At 45.4% G+C, this 19,307-nt stretch overlaps 1 protein-coding gene across 9 annotated transcripts in view; it reads left to right on the top strand.

Annotated features, from left to right (window-relative positions):
- LOC117209845 (mushroom body large-type Kenyon cell-specific protein 1) overlaps positions 1-14,888 on the top strand; it is a 94,465-nt gene extending 79,577 nt beyond the window's left edge. For all 9 annotated transcript variants that reach the window (XM_033452273.1, XM_033452276.1, XM_033452272.1 and 6 more), the window contains 2 exons: positions 609-1,497; positions 2,498-14,888. In XM_033452273.1, coding sequence (XP_033308164.1) covers positions 609-1,497; positions 2,498-3,827 — 2,219 coding nt within the window. In that variant the 3' untranslated portion in view covers positions 3,828-14,888. The remainder of the gene's footprint in view (positions 1-608; positions 1,498-2,497) is intronic.
- Positions 14,889-19,307: the final 4,419 nt, after the last annotated feature.

The following is a 19,307-nucleotide window of genomic DNA, read 5'->3' as shown; positions in this document are numbered from 1 at the left end:
TCATATGTTAAATTCCGCGTTATCTAGTATTATGAAGATTCCTTCGTACGATGGAGATGAAACGTAGTATCTGAGAAAAATTTGTTCGCTCGGAGAAGCAGGGTATGTGCGGATACATTTTATAGCTCGCAGATCTATCGAAATGTGTGTAGCTTAGGTTAGAGGAAATGAAAACAAAAGTAAAAACGAAAATCAGTATTTTCGCAAGTGGAAGATAAAATTCGCGATAGCAACCATAGTAGGAAAGCTAAGTGCGTGAAATGGTGTACGTCCGTCGAAACACGAGATTTGGGTTATTTCCGATAGACGTTAGACCGTCTCATTCGCCGACCAGTGTATAGCAAGGGCCGAGACGAAAGTCGAAAAGTGTATTACGAGCGAGTAGGTCTTCGGAAATCGATAGAAGCCAGATGGTGGTCGACGGGTCGGCGACACTTTTTCCACTTTCTGAATGGAAGTTCGTTTAAGTGGCTTAAACAGTTCTCAGGGGCTAATCCGCGATTACGACAAATGTTCGTAGGCGTGAAGAACCAACGAAATCGTATTTCTTAACAAACACGTACGCTCCTTTTGATTGATAACTGAAACTATCTCTGTCGTATCAACAGGCATGGAGACGCAAGACTATCGCATTCCAGAGGTGATGAGAAGGCTGATGAGCGAAGACAAGAGGCTAAACAAAAGCGTAAACGGGGACCAGTCGCAGCCACCGCATCAGCAGCTCCATCACCATCAACCGCACTCGACGCACCCGCAAGCCCAGGCACAGTCGCAGACGCAGCAGCAGCAGCAACGTGGCCCGATGACGAACGACGACTTCAACCCAAACATCGAGGAAGAGGCGAGCGACAGTGCTCAAGGCAGAGCGATCCTCAAGATTCCGTCCTACAAGCCCGCGAGCACGCCTGGATGTTCGAGCAAGAACGGCGAGCCAACGTCGGCCGCATTCGCGCAAGGATTCGCGGCTGCGACAGCAGCCTCGAGTCCGGGTCTCCTGGAACGAGCGAGTCCAGCGTTCTCCGGCACCAGTAGCCCAACCAACTCGTTGGTGGGGAAAACGGTAGCCGTGAATTTCCGCGACGTGATCGCGAAAAGCATCAGCGTCAAATTCCAAGAGGGTCAAACGGTCGCGACAGCCGGAATGCCCGGATGTCAACCGGCCGGAGTGGTACAGTCGCAGCAAGCGATAATGACGGATCCAAGTCCGTTCAAAAGAGGCAGATACACTCCGCCTCAGCCGGCGTCGCAGCAAGCCCAGTCGCAGGCGAAACCGCAGGCCCAAGAAGCGAACAAACCGAAACCAGCTACCGGTGGCAAAGGAACCAGACCGAAACGCGGAAAGTATAGGAACTACGACAGGGATAGCCTGGTGGAGGCTGTGCGCGCGGTTCAGCGGGGTGAAATGAGCGTGCATCGTGCAGGCAGCTATTACGGAGTACCGCACTCCACCCTCGAGTACAAAGTTAAGGAACGGCACCTGATGAGGCCAAGGAAGAGGTACGTTCATGTGTAGATCGTCGATCGTTGCTTATATTAAATCGTTCGATAAGCATGTGAACGCTTTAGCCAATCTGTAGCAACGACAGATCATCGCCTCGTCGCAATGACCAACGGCGGACGACTATTGTTTACGTCTACGCGTCTGTCGTTGACGCCGTTTTTTTTTTTTTTTTTTTGTTCTTGTATCTTAACTGTTCAGACGATTTAGACCTTTGCGTGTTCGGGAGAACTGAAAGGAGCCGATGGAAGAAGAGCACGCAGGGGTATAAATCGACGAGCCGGTCTCCGTTAATCGTCGGAAAGTTTGAAAAATTCAGAAGTCTCCGTCTACGCGTAGTCGACCCCGTTTTAACAATCGACACCGTAAGTCGAGCACGACTGTCGCTATCTCGCGTCACGGTTAATCTGCGTCAGGTACGTGCTCATGCTTGACCCGATCTCATAGCCGCGCCCGGTTTATCTCAATCGTACGACTAGATTAAATTTCCTGCCGTGTATTGTCCCTTTTGTCGAGTTTTCGTTTACGTAAAGTTTAACATTGTTACAATAGATGCCGCGATTATTCCTCTTATTCTTTAGCCTAAACTCTTGTCTTGGCGTATCTTTAATGCCCCGACGATACGCTTCGAATATTATTGCTTCGATTAATCGAGACATAAGTCTTGGACGGTCTTGTTTATCTGATTCGTTAGCTAGAACGTAAATAATCTTTCTACAATTTTCTCTCACTCTTACGGACGAAATCATATTAGGTGGTCCGATGGACACGAATTTCTGTTTCATATTATTTTATCGAATCAGGTATGATCCAGTTCGTTCTATTTCTATTATTATGTTCGTGCATAATTCAATAAACTAATATAAAACAAAAAACATTGTTTCCGTATAAAACGAAAGAAACATTTCGGACAACCTAATATTATTTCACGTTTATATTTTGCCTGCCAAGAGTAGCATTTCCACTTCTTTCTACTAATTTCTTTGTTACCATTTCCAGGGACCAGAAGCAGTCGGACGATAAAACGAAAGAGACCTCAGCCGTGGCAGCGGCGGCAGCAGCCGCGAACATACGACCAGGTACGGCGGACAAGAAACCACAATTAAAGCCACAGAAACCGTTCACGTCACCGGGCGGTATCCCAGGACCCAACGGGATCAAGATGCCGCCGTTCATAGAAGGCATGCCTCATTTGCCATTCACGCCGTTTAATTTCTGGAGTCCGCCGCCGTTCATGCCATCGCCGTTCATGGCAGGAGCGCCGAACGTTCCAACGATCCTACCGGAACAGTACTTCGCGACGAGTAGGATCCGCGGTCTGCAGGAACAACAAAGAAACGCGGCCATGGTGCAGCAACAACAACAACACCAACAACGAGACAGGGACGGGATAGGCGTCGCTGCTGGCACCGCTGAATCACCTGGAACCTCGAATTCTCGTAGCACGCCGATGAGCAAAGCACCACGGGAAGTGTCCGAGAGCTTGTACGATGGTTCGGGAGCGAACGGCAGTTTCTTGGACAATTTGATCAGGTCGAGCCTCGAGACGGGAATTCCAAGGGACCAGAGGGCAATGACCGACGCGAGGAACCAGCAGCAGTCGTCCTCGCAGCAACAACTCCCGGAATCGATGAGGGGCAAAACGTTGATCGATCAACTGTGCAGAAACTCGAGGAGAACGCCGGTGTCGAGGCTGGCTCAGGATAGCAGCGAGGACGAGAGCTACAGGGGACCATCGACAACCGGTAGGCCGATCCCGGAAAGACCGGAACGCGTGCCCACCGTCGACCTTAGCCCGTCACCGTCGGAACGTGGCCGGAACGACGACGGCAGCGATCGACTCACGTCGCCGCCGACACCTCTCTCGATCTCAAGGGCCGGAAGCAGAGACGAGGACAGTACCCGGGACTCGAGGATCGATCGTAGCAGCAGGGAACGGGAGGTTCACAACGGCGGACAGGAAGACCGCGATAGAAAGACTCTGACCATTCAGCAGCCGCAACAGCAGCAGCAGCTGAATCACTACCCGGACTTACACAATCTCTACGCCGTATCAACTGAGAAAAAAAGTGCCTGTGATAGTAAGCTTATAGTAGATCATTCGAGCCAGAAGACTCAACAGCAGCAGCAGCAGCAGCAACCGCAGCAACAACAACAGCAGCAGCCACAACAGCAGCAAAAGGAATACGATGCGGTGAGCGGATTGGTTGTGCAACTGCAGCGGGGCTACAACATCGGGAACAACAGGTCCGGCGAGCAGACCAACAGCCAGCAAACGACGGAGCAACGTGGATCCGTTATCAGCATGGAAGACTCCGTTGAGCAGTAGGAAAAGAAAGTCGGTATCGTTGATCAGTAAAGTATACAAGTAACGAATAATATACGGTGAACGATCCGTGTAGACGGTAAGAGTCCACATTCCCGCCCAATGCACCGGCATTTTACACACCACGTTGCCACGGTCGGGGATCCTCGGCCTCCGCTTTCTCTCTCTCTCTCTCTCTCTCTGTCTCTCTCTTTCTCCCTCTGTTTCGGTTCAAGCATGTACACCAACGTGTACTCGATAATTGTCACTGTTGTGTCTCGCGATTGGCCTCGACACCATCGGCCAGAACCGACAAAGAACCGGAAATTCGTGCACGACTTCGTCGCGCGTCGACTATGAAAGCGAACGCGCGACCGTTTCCGAGGAGAAGGGCGTGAAAGCCGAGCACCTCCTCCGTTGGTGTGTGTGTGTGCGTGTATAGGACGAGGGACGTTTCGAAGAAAACGCGAAACGTGGCACGAAACGGTAGTAGTCCCGAGCCTGACCCTGCCCTTTCCACCCGGAAGCCCCTTGAACGTCGCGAGGCAATAGAGGAAACAGAAAAAAAAAGACGGAAAAGCGAGTAACGAAAAAAAAAAGAAAGAGAAAACACAGAAATGCGTAAATGCTACCCAACCACCCGTGAACCCACTGCGATTCCATCAGTTACATGTATCCGGCGCTCGATCTCCGTCCAGCTGACGGTAGGTCGTACCGGTAGTACATTTTTGACTATGGCGATATTTCGATTGGAGGAGAAGGCAAGAAACGGATACAAGACACGATGCAACGTTATTGTACCGAATGCATACACACGATACACACACATGGCCATCCACAGAGACACGCAGATAGACGTACTCATTCGCTCGGTGATACACTTATTTTCACACGTACATATGGACGCCTCTGACACCGTCGGGTAAGCAAGAATGCGCGTGTACGGTATTACCGTATGCCGATCTATGCAACGGCCCGGCGTTAAAATACAAAACGGGGAACAGACGAAGCAGCACGTGAAACAGTCCGCGCGTGCACGCGTCCGTAGAGAAGATACGCGTTGGGTAGGAGCGCGCGATGAAAATTCTGCAGGGTTGTCCGGTCGACAACGCGCGCGGATACGTTGGCCGATGATAGACATTTTGAACGCGCGAACGCGACGAGAAGACGAACAAAAAATGAAGAAATAAGAATAATTGCCGACGCAACAACGTATTTTTTCCTCTATCGATGTAAAACTACCTAATGCAAGAAAAAAAAAAAACTTATTACCTACTACTAACATTACTTAACTCGTAAGGAGCAACATAATTATATAAGGAATGATATATTATATATTATATATATATACATATATTTTTGGTCATTACGAACGTATGCGAAACGAGAACGAGCCAAGACTTTTGTTGGCGCGCGTATAGATGACGTTTTTTCATAAGGCGACAATATTTCTCTAATCTCGGTTATTTCGAGGCTGGCGTTCGGTAAAAACGCGTACCCCCTCTTAAACGGGTCGCATCGAACAAGGACGAAAGAGGGAAGCGGGAATAAGCTGTTTAGAAAGGTACGAAACGATTTTCATCGACGAGGGAACGATCGCTCTTATCGTTGATCGATGCACGAAAAAGTAAATATTTCACGAACACGCGCGTTACGTTTCCGAAAGCGAAGAACATTGGAATTGTCGTTTGAAGAAGCAACGGGAAGACAGACGAATTTAATTCGATTCTCTCATCGACGACGATCGTTTTGTTCCATGGAACTGCGGCGAGGGGAGATGTACGAGGAAAACGTTGAAAGAGAAAATGGAAACGCGTAGATGTATATAAGGCATTTGGAGAAAAAGGATTGCTATATGTATAGGCGTGCGCTTGTTCTCCACTCGGTTGTTCATTACCGAAGTGCAAAAATTTTTCTTACGCGCGGCAACGCCACGCATTTTGATACGAATTGCAAATTTTCTATCGCGTAGAGGAAGAGAAGCAGCTGTAATGGCGGCGTTCGTAGAATTTCTTCACGAGGAAAACATCCCACTCGCTTCTGGGAGGAATCGGTTCCCTTTCTCTTCTAGATAGTCGATCCGCGTGGTCGACGATCGAAACGTACGATAAATCAGGCGAGTGTGACGACGTTTCGTACGATCGGACATTAGTTTCTTCCTGTCTGACTTTTTCTACGAACCACACGATTGTATCTCGATGGTGTTTTCCTTTTAACGTCGAAGAAAAAACGTAGCAAAATTAGATGAAATTCGAACGCGTCGAAAAGATCGGCCATCGTTATTTCTAATAAGGGAATTCAGAGATTTCCATTTCAAGAAACACGTTCCGATGTTCGTTGATACTCTTTCCGGACGTTAAACGACTTTTCGAAGCTTCTTATCGGCCATTAATAGTGGCAATGACGGTGACTATGACGACGGCAGCTACCGTAACGAGTTCTAGAGAGCATCATCGTTGAGTATCGGAGAAAGAATTCCTCTTTCGCTTCTCTTCAACGATGCGACTGATCCTTAGAAATTAATCTCTGCAAAATTCATATAACGTTTTATCACCATTGTCATCGTTACGTACTTGATCTGCGTCTTTGACGTTAACACAGCCGATGGAAGCTTCGGAAAATCACGTAATTTCCGAGCAAAAAGGCCAGCGAACGTCAAAACTTCTTGGAATGGAAATTTCGAAATTCTATCACGATCGTTTCGGTCGCGGTGAGCGACGATACAACACGAAGAACGCCAGTCCCTCCTCTTTTGACTAATTTTTTCGCAGGTTATCCATGAGCGTCGTGCGCGCGACTATCGAGGTATCTTCTCGTATTTCAGATTAGAATTCCGTTCGACAGGAGATCCTTGACTATATAGAATGAACACGTTAAAATAAATACAAAAAAAGAAGAAGAAGGGAAGAAGTGGTGATTTCGTCGTTTCGCTAGTTGTAGTAGCCGAGCAGGACGTTGGACCAAGACGAAATCGATGAAAGCAGGCGAATTCGAAAGCAGAATGACTGGTTTTAGCGAAACACGCGTAGAAAACGTTACCACGTTCGAGGAAAATAGTGAAGTTCGGCGCGTTAAAGTACACACCGCGGGCCACGATTTTTCCGTCTTTCTCGCGTGTCGAGGAGGATTTCACAAGTTCTGATTCTAAAAAAAAAAAAAAAAAAAGGACGAGGACAGAGGAAACGAAAGGATAATTCACGCACTCATCTCATGACTCTCTTTAAGTAAAGTAACGACTGAAAGACTCTAGGCTGTACATAAAGTATAAGGCATGTATGTTCGGTGTTTTAAAAAAAGCAAAAATTCCTTACTAACGCAAAAAAAATTATACCTTACGAAAAAAAAGTAAATCGTATAAGCAAGGCTACTCTCTCGGTGTTTTTTGGAACTAAACTTAAAATTTATCCACCCCTAAACTTAAAGCAAAAAAACCGTGAATTAAGGAGGAAAACTCTAAAAGGGAATGAAAAAAAAAAAGACGGGTGAAGCGCACCCACGCAGAGAAGCGCGTCGGAAAACTATTAAAAAAAAAAAATAACAAGTTATTGAGTGTAAACGTTAAGGTCTCCTTAGGGTTAAAGAATAAAAAAAAAAAATTAATATCGAAGCTGAACAGCAGAAAAACACAAGTGAAAAGCAAAGCACTAATCATGATTGTGTGTAAACGTAAATTAAAACCTTCCTTCTAACCCTGTATCCACTAACACACCCCTTTTTAATCACTCACCAGCCGACTACCCGCTTCGCGTCAAAGTGTAAATTGTTCGGTGTGATCTTACCTACACGATACCTCGAAAGAAAAGAAAAACAAAAAGGAAAGGATACCTTTTTCTAAACATTCGCCAGGCACTACACCAACAAGAAAAAAGAAAAAAAAAAGGAAGGGAAGGATATTTCTTACACTCGTTCCAACTACCGCCTTCTTTTCCTGCTTCCTCTTCCCCTTCGCCCTTTACCCTAACTCCCATTCCTTCATCCCTCTTGCCTTTCTAACTTTACTCTTACCCCCCAAAACCCTCTAACCCCCTCCCCCGATTCAATCGAATCCCCTTCACCTTTCTACCTTGCAAAAATCCAGTTCACCGACACACCCGGGACAACAGAGACTCCCGATAATACCCTTTTACGAAAGATTTATCGTTAGATGTGAAAAATGGATATTTATCGTGCGGATGATTGTAAAACGTGCGTAAATTATGATTGTCGTTAATTCAATTACAGTTACAAAAAAGTATACGTCGCGACGTTCTGCACGCGTTCTCTAACCAGGAGTCGATATCCGTCGTCGTCGATCCACGCGCGGTTCCACGGTAGCTTCCCGCGGCTTTTACAACCGAGGGAAACGAGAGGCGCGACGCCGCAATTAGACTTATGTCCGCGAGATCGACGACCTCATCGTCGTCGGAGATTTCCTCCGCTCGTCCATTTCTCGAGCTTCGACGTTCGTTCAATGGTTTCGGCAAATGTCCTGTCGGAAAAATGTTGCGCGCGAGACGCTGCTCTCGTTCGTTCTTTCGAACACATTAAAAGTAAAGAAAAAAAAAAAAAAAGGAAAAGAAAAGAAGAGGAAGAAGAAGAAGAAACGAAAGGAAAAGACAGGAGAGGGGTGAAATTTTGTTGTTACTTTCGATTCGGTGATGCACAACGCACAAAATGACTTCTCGAGAATTCGCGTAGAGACGATAATCAAAAATGGTAATCGCGGATTTGTCTCGTGGGATCGATCCGCGAGGTTTCCGGAAGGGAGAGGGGTGGTGGAAGAGGAAATTTCTGGTTCGACGACGACAGCCTCGACTCCTGCGCGAATTAGACACGCGAGAGCTACGAGACTCGTCCGCGTTCGCTAAGAACGGGACGACTGAATCGCGACAATTGGGACGATCGGCGCTAACGGCGTAATTAACGAGGCTGCCGTGTAATGATTTCCCAGTGACACAGTCGCGTCAACGTGTCTGCCACAGCGATTTCGATCGACGAGACCGAGGGACGATTGGTTCTCGGCTCGGGGAATTCGGAACTTCTTCGTTCCGGTGTCCGAAACGATGGACATCGACGAACCGATTGCTACGATTGACAAAACACACGTGAAAAGAGAGGAAAACAAATTTTCTAGAAAAATGAAAGAGATGCTTCTCTATTTTTGCGGGCAAATATTCACGTAAGAGGTATAAAATTGGACAACATTCTGTGATTTTAAACATTATCGGCGTACGGACAGATTCTGTCCATTGGTTATCGTGTACAGCGGTTTTAGGAAAATTGTCGCTATCGAAATTCGTTCTTTGAAAGAAATAGCTAGAGAGGAGTGTTAGGGTGGATGTAACGAGGTCGCATAAGCTAGGGCAGATATCGTTGCCAACGCGACTGTAGAGAGAAGTGTCGATTTACGTTCTTCTTTTTTTTTTCCTTTTTTTTCTTCGAGGGAGACGGCGGGACGAGAATAAGAAATCCAGTTAGCACGGAACTAAAGGATTGTATTAATACACACGACGTAGCGGCAGCGTCGTGGAATCGGCTTCTCGAAATCGCAAGCCAGATTTCATCGGATCAAACGCGGCTTTTCTTCAAAGGCATTTCAAAATTCGTTCTCGCGGGAGATACGTCGGCAGAGGAATGATTTCGCGTTCGTAGATTTTCCGGCCGTCTCCTTTTACGTCGCGGGCGATACGCTGAAACGATCCGGCGAGAGACGGATTGGTCGAAAACGGGGAGGAAAAGAAATCTTTAAGAATTAAAAGAAGATATATTATATTAAAATATCTGTGATGTAAAAAGTAACAAAATTTTGATGTATATTTTTCACAAATTATTGTAACCAGCTAGTGTATATGTGTAAGATTACGGATATAAAAGAAAAAAAACAAATACTATTGTAATTACGGTGTGTGGAGACAAAATGACGAGTAAGAGAGAGCGAATTGAAAGCCAACAAACAAACAAACAAAAAGAAACCAAAAGATGAAACAAATACGGGAGAAGCGAGATCGCGAGATTACGTTTATCCACACCGGTGGTCAGACGGGACCAAGATGGCGGGCATTGCTCGGAAAATCGGGCCCAAAGATTCTCGTTTTTTCATCGCTTTCATATATTTTCGTTGCGCGTTTTCCGTTTCATCGCGGGCAAACGAGAACATTCGAATACCAACAGCGATTTTCTTCTCGTTCCCGGAATTACGTCGCAGGATAAAAGTAAAAACGAGAAGGAAGAGAGAATAAATGATCTTTTCGCTTGAAATTTTAAGTCTAGACTCTCGATCGTCAAAATTCAATCGTTTATCGCATAATTTGTTTCTTTGTTCGTCAGCCTCGCAACATCGAGCAACGACGATCATTTCGGGTGGTTAGTGTTTCCAAAAACTGGAAGATTTGGTCCGATTGGCCCTGAAACGGCTCAATGTCAGCTACCTCACAGAGTATCGTCACGTTTGGTATGGTTTGCGTAGGGGATGTTCGCGTGTTTCGGTTGCCGAAGTAAAATTGGATGGCCGTCCACTGAAAACTCTTCCTACATTCGTTTCTTTCGTGCGTTATAATTTTCGAAGAAATTCGTTCGAATCAAAAAAAAAAAAAAAAAAAGAAAAGAGAGGAAGAAGAAAAGGAGAAGAAGAAAAAAGAAACAAGTCGAACCTCGTAACGATTATCGAACCTTAGAACTTAACCGGAGAAGACTGACGAAATATCGATTGAAAATTGGCCAATCAGTTTCTTCGAACGGTAGACGCGCGAACACCGTCGGGGTGGGGTCGTGTAGAAATGGTCTAAACAGTTCCAAATTGTGCCTAAGTTTCGACGTTACGTTTTTACGACTCGCAACAGAACGAACGACGAATGTAATACCGTAGCAGCAAACTGAAGTTTTAGTTCTATGGTGGGGTTGGTTTAAAGTCAGGAGGCAGTGAACGGGATAGAGGCAAAAGAACAAAGATGAAAAGTGGAAAAAAAAAATAGAGATGGGCGACCTTAAAGCTAAATTTTAAAAGTATATTACCTCCGTATACGTTCCAGGGCCGTCCGGCCGCCATCTTGCGTTCATTTTTACGTTCCGTTTTGTCGAATAAGTGCAATTAGGTACACTGACGCCACACACAAAGACAACACACTCTTGATGACACACACATACACACACACACACACACAAAACCCAGGAACACACACGCACGCATACACACATGCGCGAGAAACACTCTTCGACACACATTTACACTCCCACACACGTACACGTCAAACAGACGTCGAAGAAAAAATGAAGAAAACGAACTGTTACGCGCTAGGTTACCGTGTTTTTAAATTCTATTTTCAATTCACGCATTCTCGAATGTTGGGATTTTCGTGATCAACGAAGAGCTGGCCTGTCGTTCACATAAGAATAACACGTACAACATACATATGATAAACGGACGAACACGCGTACATACACACACACGCACACACACACACACACACACACACAGACATACGTTACCATATTACATAGAACACGTACACGTACTCGCATACACTGCAAGAAGCAGCCGACGTCGATTCGACGACAAAGTATGATACGCCGTTTTCTCTATCTTCGAACGTTCGCGTCTTTCTTCGACGGATATCCAGTTCGATGTCTCGTGGACAATTGTACAAAGACGTTGGGAAATTTAATCGCTTGACCGAAAACTAAGCTGTATTACCTGGATCAATTTTTGCCGGCACTTTTTCGGATGTCTTTCGATCGAATCAAAAAGAGGGAAGGAGGAAAACGAAGAACGACGCGCACGGTCGAGGATCGAGAAGGGCCAAAGAGAGTAGATAAATTACCGCCTGAACCAACGTAGAAACCGAGATGGTACGGTCCGTTAACGGTGGAAAACTTGGTACCTTTCTAATTGGCTTTAATAAGCTCGTAATTCGTAGGCTCTAGTCATGCAATGACTTTAAAAGGCGGGAAGTCGTCCCTGAAGCGGTGGGTCGAATCTTCCGCGAATTCGTATACGCTAAACGGCGCGATGTGACGCGACGCTGGAACTTACCGATTTGTGTTCAAAATGGGCGAACAAAGTCGACAAGGCGTCGATTCGACGTCCGGCTCTCGACACCGAAATATAATTATGGAAACTTCTAACGCGTACGCCCGTGCGCTGTCCGCGTAACTTCACACGGACGGCACACGCGCAAAGGAAGGAATCTAAATAGATAGGTAGATAGATATACGACGAAAAAAAAAGAAAAAAAAGAATCGGAAGATTTGAGCGCGAGAATGGCAAAGACGGGGAAAGCCAGTGCTCGACCACGCCTCCGACATCAGCCCGAATCGCGGAGCCTCCTCGTATTGCGACTGACAGCGATTTCTTTGCAAAGCTCTCTCGCGACAGCTGGGAATGAACGAGCTACGCGAAATCATCCGTTCTCGCTGCCGCAGTAAACGTCTTTTTTCATTCTCGGGCACACATACATACACACACACACAGACACGCACGTTTCTAGCGATAGTTTATCTCGCGCCGCAGTTTGGGAAAACCTCTTAGCGCGGGTTAAGATTTACGCGTGACGCCACGGCCGATGGGTGCTCGTCGATTCGACACCCGCGGAGAGACAGCTGCGATCGGTCGGTGCTCGGTAGAGGCAAGTGTTAGAGGCTATCGGGATTTTTATTCAACCTTTGTCGAATATTTTAGAACAAAATAACGGTTGCGCGATTCGCCGACATCGACTGGCTGCTCGGCTAACTAACGTCAATCGGTTTAAATTTCGAGTTTCGCGTCGTTAGATTTTGAGAAGTAAGAAGGGAAAGTATTTAGAAATGGAAGCAAATAAAAAAAAGAAAAGAGAAAAGAAAAGGGAAAGCGCGCGATCGCTGCTGCGTCCGTACGAGCGTCAACGGGTGAAAACGAAGTTCGTGAAACAAAGGTATTATTCGTCCATCAAAAGGTGATGTATTCTTTAAAGTACAATTACTTCTTGTTCCATATACGAATCGAAATTACTTTCATGTTCCTATTTCGAGGTTTAAGGAGCGAACTGAGTCGGTCTTGTTTGCGGTTAGAGCGATGCGTCCTCGTCGGTCGCGGATCTCATTTCCGCGAAGGTGGCGGGCCAGATCGGAGGCGGTCGGTCTCGACACTGACTATGCCTAGACTTTTCGACTAGTAGGCGTTAGGAAAAAATGGCGCTGGTACTACGTAGTTAGCACCGGTAGTACTCGTAGTTTGGCGCTTTAGTTGTTTGTATATCGTGTTCTTTCGTTTCTTTCCGTTTTTCTATATTGTCACTGTGTATGCCCGGCCTCGCCGCGCAAAACGTCAAGGTTGGAAACGTCCGACTGGAACTACGAAGGAACGAGTCGATCGATAGGAAAACTCGTCGAATCGATGAAAAGAAGTGGCGATCACGTATGACTATGAAACGACCGATCGAATCGGCTCGCCAACGAATCTCGGAACGTTGGAACAACGGTGGTGACTCGGTGTTTCAATCAAACCTGTTTGTACCAAAATCACTCTGAAATCATACGCACCGGAACTTCAAAGTACGACCAACTAGTTACGGACCAAGTACGCTGAACTGCCGGTGAATTAATCAAAAGACACGTCCGAGCGGCGCGTTACGTATACGAGAGACCTCTTCGAGGAGCCAACCGTTTTCGCGTTTTTTCTTCGTCTTCGAGCTGCAGTTCGTTGTTCCGGCCTTGACGATCACTGCGTCCCGCCGAAACTCTCGGCGAGCCCGGGCGCGTTCCGATGCGCTACAAAGTTTTTAAAGTTTAAAGTAACCGATCGAAAGCGAAAGAGGTAATTAAGGACAAGAAGATTAAAAAAAGAAAACTAAAGAATCCAAACCGGATGTAAAATCCCCACGCTCCGATCCCCTCCGCACCGAAATCCCATTGGACAGATCGTCATCCATCCACATGAGCAACCCCTCCGGACAACCTTTAGCAATTTGAAAAATTCACCCGCATTTCCGACCACACACGCACACTCAGTGACACGCTAAACGAACACCAGAAGTATAACAATACACGCAGTCTGCTTTCTACATACAGCTACAACAATATTGCAGCCTCCCGATACCAGTCGTCTCCTTACAGTTTAAAGCGGGGTGCGTTCGTGACGGGCGTCATTCGGATTCGACATGTCGCGCGTCTTTCTTTACCGGAATCACGACGAAAATTCGTTGCGATCGTATCGCTGTCGATACGAGTAGTTTCGTCTACGGGCACGAAATACGACGAATTTTCTCGCGAGTCCTGTGGAACGTATCCATAAAGAGAAAGCAACAGCTCGACCGATCGAAGAGCAGGTTCCGTTCGAACCGATGACGCCGCGACCGTCCGATCGTTTCCCTGCGCCGTGCCACGGGTTGCATACTCACCCGGGCACCGAGAACAATGCAACCAGCAACACACAAGCAGCAACAATAGACATCTCTCTCTGTCTGAGCAGAGCACGTCGCGATCGCGAGTTCGTCGCTACGTGCGACCACTCGCTACGATCGCCGTGCATCCGAGTTACAAGTACAGCTACTAAAAATCTATACATCTCATATTATCCAACAGTGATCAACGCAAACGCAGATGCCACGAAGAGCAATGCAAAAAATAAAAAAAAAAAATAATAAGCAAGGATCACTTGGTAGCCCGTATCGTCTCGGCGCGATGATTATTCAAATAACGCGGTCGAGTCGTTCCGATTCGGTTCGTTTCGTTTTTACGATCGCCGGCTCGGGGAACGATCGACGAGTTATAAATATGGCGTCGGACGATCGGGGCCGGGTGAAAGTCCCCTCAAATCAAAACCCGCAGTCAGCACAGAATATAAACGATAAGTGCAGAGGAAACAAACTACTATAGTAAACAAAAAAGGTACATATTATATATATTATATATATAAATATATATTATTATATTATTATTATTAATTAATTAATTAATTATTAAACATACATAAAAGAATATTATTAACAACACAAAGAAGTACTATATTACTACTATTATTAATTATTATGATTCTTATTATAAATTTAATGAAACAATGATAACATTCCAACCGTCAATGTGCCACACGACTTTTTATATGCTCTTAAAACAAAACAAAAAAAAAAAAGGAAGTATAGAGGGAACGCGAGATTTTGCGATAATCGTCGTTTGGTGATCGTCGGAAAGCAGCGCGGGGGGAGGAAAGAACGTTCTTCGAAATCGTTGACTGAGAACCGCGTTAGCGTGGCTGTGAGAAAGACGCGGGACCCTTCGAGCGAACCTCTCGATACGAAAAGAACACCGGATCAAAGAGAAAATAAGGAAAGGTGCACACGAGCCGAGCTTCGTCTAGCGATTTTTTTTTCCCTACGATTAATTAAAAAAACCGAGTGCTCTCTATACGATGAAGCTTCGAAGGCGGCGCGATACGTGCCTTCGTCTCGTTGCTTCGAATTTTCAAAAAATGTCGCGAGGAAAGAAACGTCGATGCGAGAGCGAGCCGTCTTACGCCGTTTTATCTTGTATCACTGGTCGACCATGATCGATCGTAAATAGGGCATACTTAATCGTTCCGGCGAATTTTATTTTCTGATTACGACGGCAATCGTCGTAATAACGAAGCGCTTGTTCCGCTTTAGCTCTATGCGTGTAACGCTAACGACGAGACTCATTGATTTAATTACGCGTATTAATTGCTGTTACGTTTGTCATTATTACTATTATTATTATTATTATTATTATTATTCAGATGATTAGGATTGATATTTTTATTAACATTGATAGTTACATTATTATTTTTATTATCCGCTATTATTAGTAGAATTATTGCCGCTATTTTTATAATTATCATTATTATTAATACTACTACTACTACCACTACTATTGCTACTACTACTACTACTACTACTACTAATACTATTACTATTGTTATTCGAAAAGAGAAAGTCTGTGAATTCGACGGGCATGCGTTCGCGATGAAGTACAGACACGCACGCACACAAGCGCGTTTAACGTGTGTAATCACCATCATTAGAAACATTATCTCTATTACTAGTGCCGTCTATATATGTTACAAGAACATTAGTTAGTCCGTGAACCATTAAAAAAATTTACATCACTCGTAAATATAGGTATCGGGTAAAGTATTTCACGTTGTTAAATACGTATGGTATGTGGGCGTGTCTGCGTTAACGCGAACACAATCGTGCGTTTGTTAATAGGTTAATGTACGTAGTACTTATCATTATCATCCCCATTTTTCGCATTGTCGTTGTCATTGTCATCACGAGTCGTTAAATCATCGATATCGTTATCATTATCGTCCTTACGCGTCCTCGTCATTCGGGTCATCCTCATTTTTATTATTACTCCATCATCATCATCGTCATCATCATCATCATCATCATCATCATCATCATCATCGTCATCGTCATCATCATTACCATTACCATCATCGTTACGTATTCGTTAAGGTTATCGATTAATTTCAAGTAAAAACGCACGAACTACGAATCAATTTCTTCAATATACGTACGTTTTCTTCTTTTTTCTTTTTTAATGTAGCTTGTTTTTTATACTTTTTAATTAAAGCGCGGCTCGCGAGCCCGAGACCAACCCAAGTGCAATTCGTAATCTTTTGTTTCTTGTTACTTTTGTCGTAGATTACTTCCCGTTTCTTATCGCGCCTCCGGGCCGTGAACGCCTCCCATTCGTCGTTAGTTTCTTCTACCAATCTACCGCTTTTCTCCTAGCTCTATCGAGCTTCTTCTTTTCCCGTTCTTTTCCTCCAAAGTACTTACAGTTCTCGGGAACAGAGTGAAACGGTCGAATAATACGCGTGCATAGCTGCAAAGAGGGAAAGCTTCAAACGGCACCGACTATTCCAGGCTTCGTTACCGATCGTTCTTTATTTTCTACACCTTGGCCGCTTCAATTCTTTCTTTTCTCTATCGACTTTTCACCTATAAACGCACTGTCGAACATTATTTCCCCTTTAGTGGTACGTTACTCTTCCACGAATTCTTCGTCGATCGAAATTGAAGGAACGAGAAAAATAAGAAAGCAAACGACGTTCGAACGATCGTTCTTGCCGGTATGTCGATCATTCCACGATCATTCCGTTGTATTTTCTAGAAAAAAAAAAAAAACGTTCACTTTCTACGTTGCCCGACTTTTCGAACGGGCACAAACGACAGCCAGAGGAACGATGGACGTTCGAACGGTCGCTTGATTCGCAAGGGAAGGATATCGGCCGTCGAAGACGGTGGAAACGAGCCTTAAATATCACGCATGCCCGTTTCATCGATGCAACGCGAAATGATTGATTCGCGCGTCGTTTTTCCCCGTGGATCTCGATATATACTTTCCCTTATTTTCTCTTTCGTTACACCGGGAAGAAGTATAAAATTGGCGTTTACCATCGGCGAACAGGGCATTCACACCGTATCGACTTGCCAGTGACGAGGAGTTTAACGAGTGAATCGCTTCTTCACACATTCCGCGAGGATCTTCGTAGCTTTTCGCTCTTTTTCTAATAAGATGCGTGGACTTTGCGCGTGAAACAGACGGCTCGCGATCGTCTCTTCGCGCTGCTTTGCCACGGCGAAGGCGCGAGAATAACGCGTTTAATCAACTGTATATCTAATTTGGGCATAAATCGTGCAAACACCGACGCGGTGTTTGCCGAGCGTCGGATAGAAAATCAACCTTGTACATACCGCGTAGACATTATGCATCACTTTCTGTAAACCGTGACACACACGTACACACATCAGATCACCCACGAATGCTGCGATTACGACACACGATTAACTAACCTTTACCGGAACACACTGTTTTTCCTTCATCGAGTTTTCAACGACGGTATACTCCCACTAAGGAATTCGCGAGGAAGCGCGATTTTTCGCAAATCAGCGAAAATCTCCCGAAATTAGTCGAATGGCAAAAAGCTCGGAATGGCACCGGTGTCCCCGCTGTATCTATACGAATTTGGAAATCCGCGCGCGAAAATACGAAACGTGGAAAGGTGAAACAAGGGCAAAGATGAAAGACAAGAAAGAAATCGTAGGTAAATAATAGCCTGATCCCAAAACACTCGTTGAACACTCGTCTAATCGCAACAGAGCCAGTCTTAATGTCTTGTAAAGTAAACGGATCAAAACGTTAGAAAACCGTGGACGCTTTCGCGCAGGCGTGTTTCGAACGGCGCGGCGTATCGTTTAAATCTCGCCTGCCGGAAGCTTATTTCTTAGGTAGCCCTGTGTATAGAGACGCTAAGTTTCCAGTGTATCGATATGTACGGTGTATTTCCGACGCGCAGATCGATCGATTCACGGTCGACCGTCGACACCTCCGCTAAACGTAGCCGATGTTAAGTTTCATTTCTCTCTCTCCCACTTTCTTTCTTTCTCTCTCTCTCTCTCTCTCTCTATTTCTCTTTCTCTTTCACTTCTATCTCTCATCTCGTCCCTTTCTTGTAATCGCTCGTCAAGTACAATGCAAGTGTAACACTTTTGCACGCGTTAAGAGTTAATGATCTTCGTACCTTTTCAAGACCAGACGCGATGAGTCTGGCCGCGACTCTATATACATTCTACCCTTGTGTCCCTGCCCTTGTCCGCTAGCCCTACCTCTCCTTGTTTCAAGCCCTATTTCGTTGAGCGGCATATCTCGTAGAATTAAGAGACGTTTGTACGGGCTGAGACGCGGCCGAAGGTCCATTCCCACGCGCGACTCCTCAAAACGAGCAGACAGCTCATGCAGATTCTTTCTCTGTTTCTGTCGCGTTAAGGAAGAACGATAGATCTCGAGACGGGCGATCGATGCATTCCCGTGTAGCGAACACGCTACCGGTCAGGTATACGTCGAGATCTGGACCCCAGGTTGTCCTCGCTTCTTAGACGTAACACTTTCGCGTAAGCTCGAGCAGAAAGATCGTACGTAAAGCTGACGGAACACATATACGAATACGTTACACTACAATATACCATACATGAACAGACGTTGTAGATGAACACAGTTACACACGCATACACACACAGACACACAGCACACAGACACACACACACGCACGCACGCACGCACAGACACACACACGCACTCAGAGACACACAGCTACGAACGTGAAACACATGGACAACGTATACAACGTTACAGTACATACACAGACGCAAACAGGTACACGCGTACACACAAACGCGCGCGCGCATATACGTTTCGTAACGAAGTATACAGTCTTAGCGCAGTGTTTCATATAGTTAGGTAGGAAACGTCAAGAGAATATTTTTTATATTCCACATGGATTTTACAGTTATATATTATCGTTTCGTATCGAAAGGGAGGAGTTTAAAGGCGCGTCCAAAGCGTTACATAGATATATATTATAAATATGAGACCTCTCGATATACGTGTCGCCATTTATTGTTTACACCGCGATGATTATATATCGATTATCGGTCATTCTTATGGCGGTAGGCGCTGTCGTTTATATATATATATACATATAAATATATCTATATATATATAGATAATTATGAGGCGGCGCAGGGGGCA

This window comes from Bombus bifarius, unplaced genomic scaffold, assembly GCF_011952205.1.
Source record: "Bombus bifarius isolate JDL3187 unplaced genomic scaffold, Bbif_JDL3187 scf7180000008194, whole genome shotgun sequence".
NCBI classification, from domain to species: Eukaryota; Metazoa; Arthropoda; class Insecta; order Hymenoptera; family Apidae; genus Bombus; species Bombus bifarius.
The sequence above is the reverse complement of the archived record's forward strand: the minus strand, read 5'-3'. Positions and strand labels throughout refer to the sequence as shown.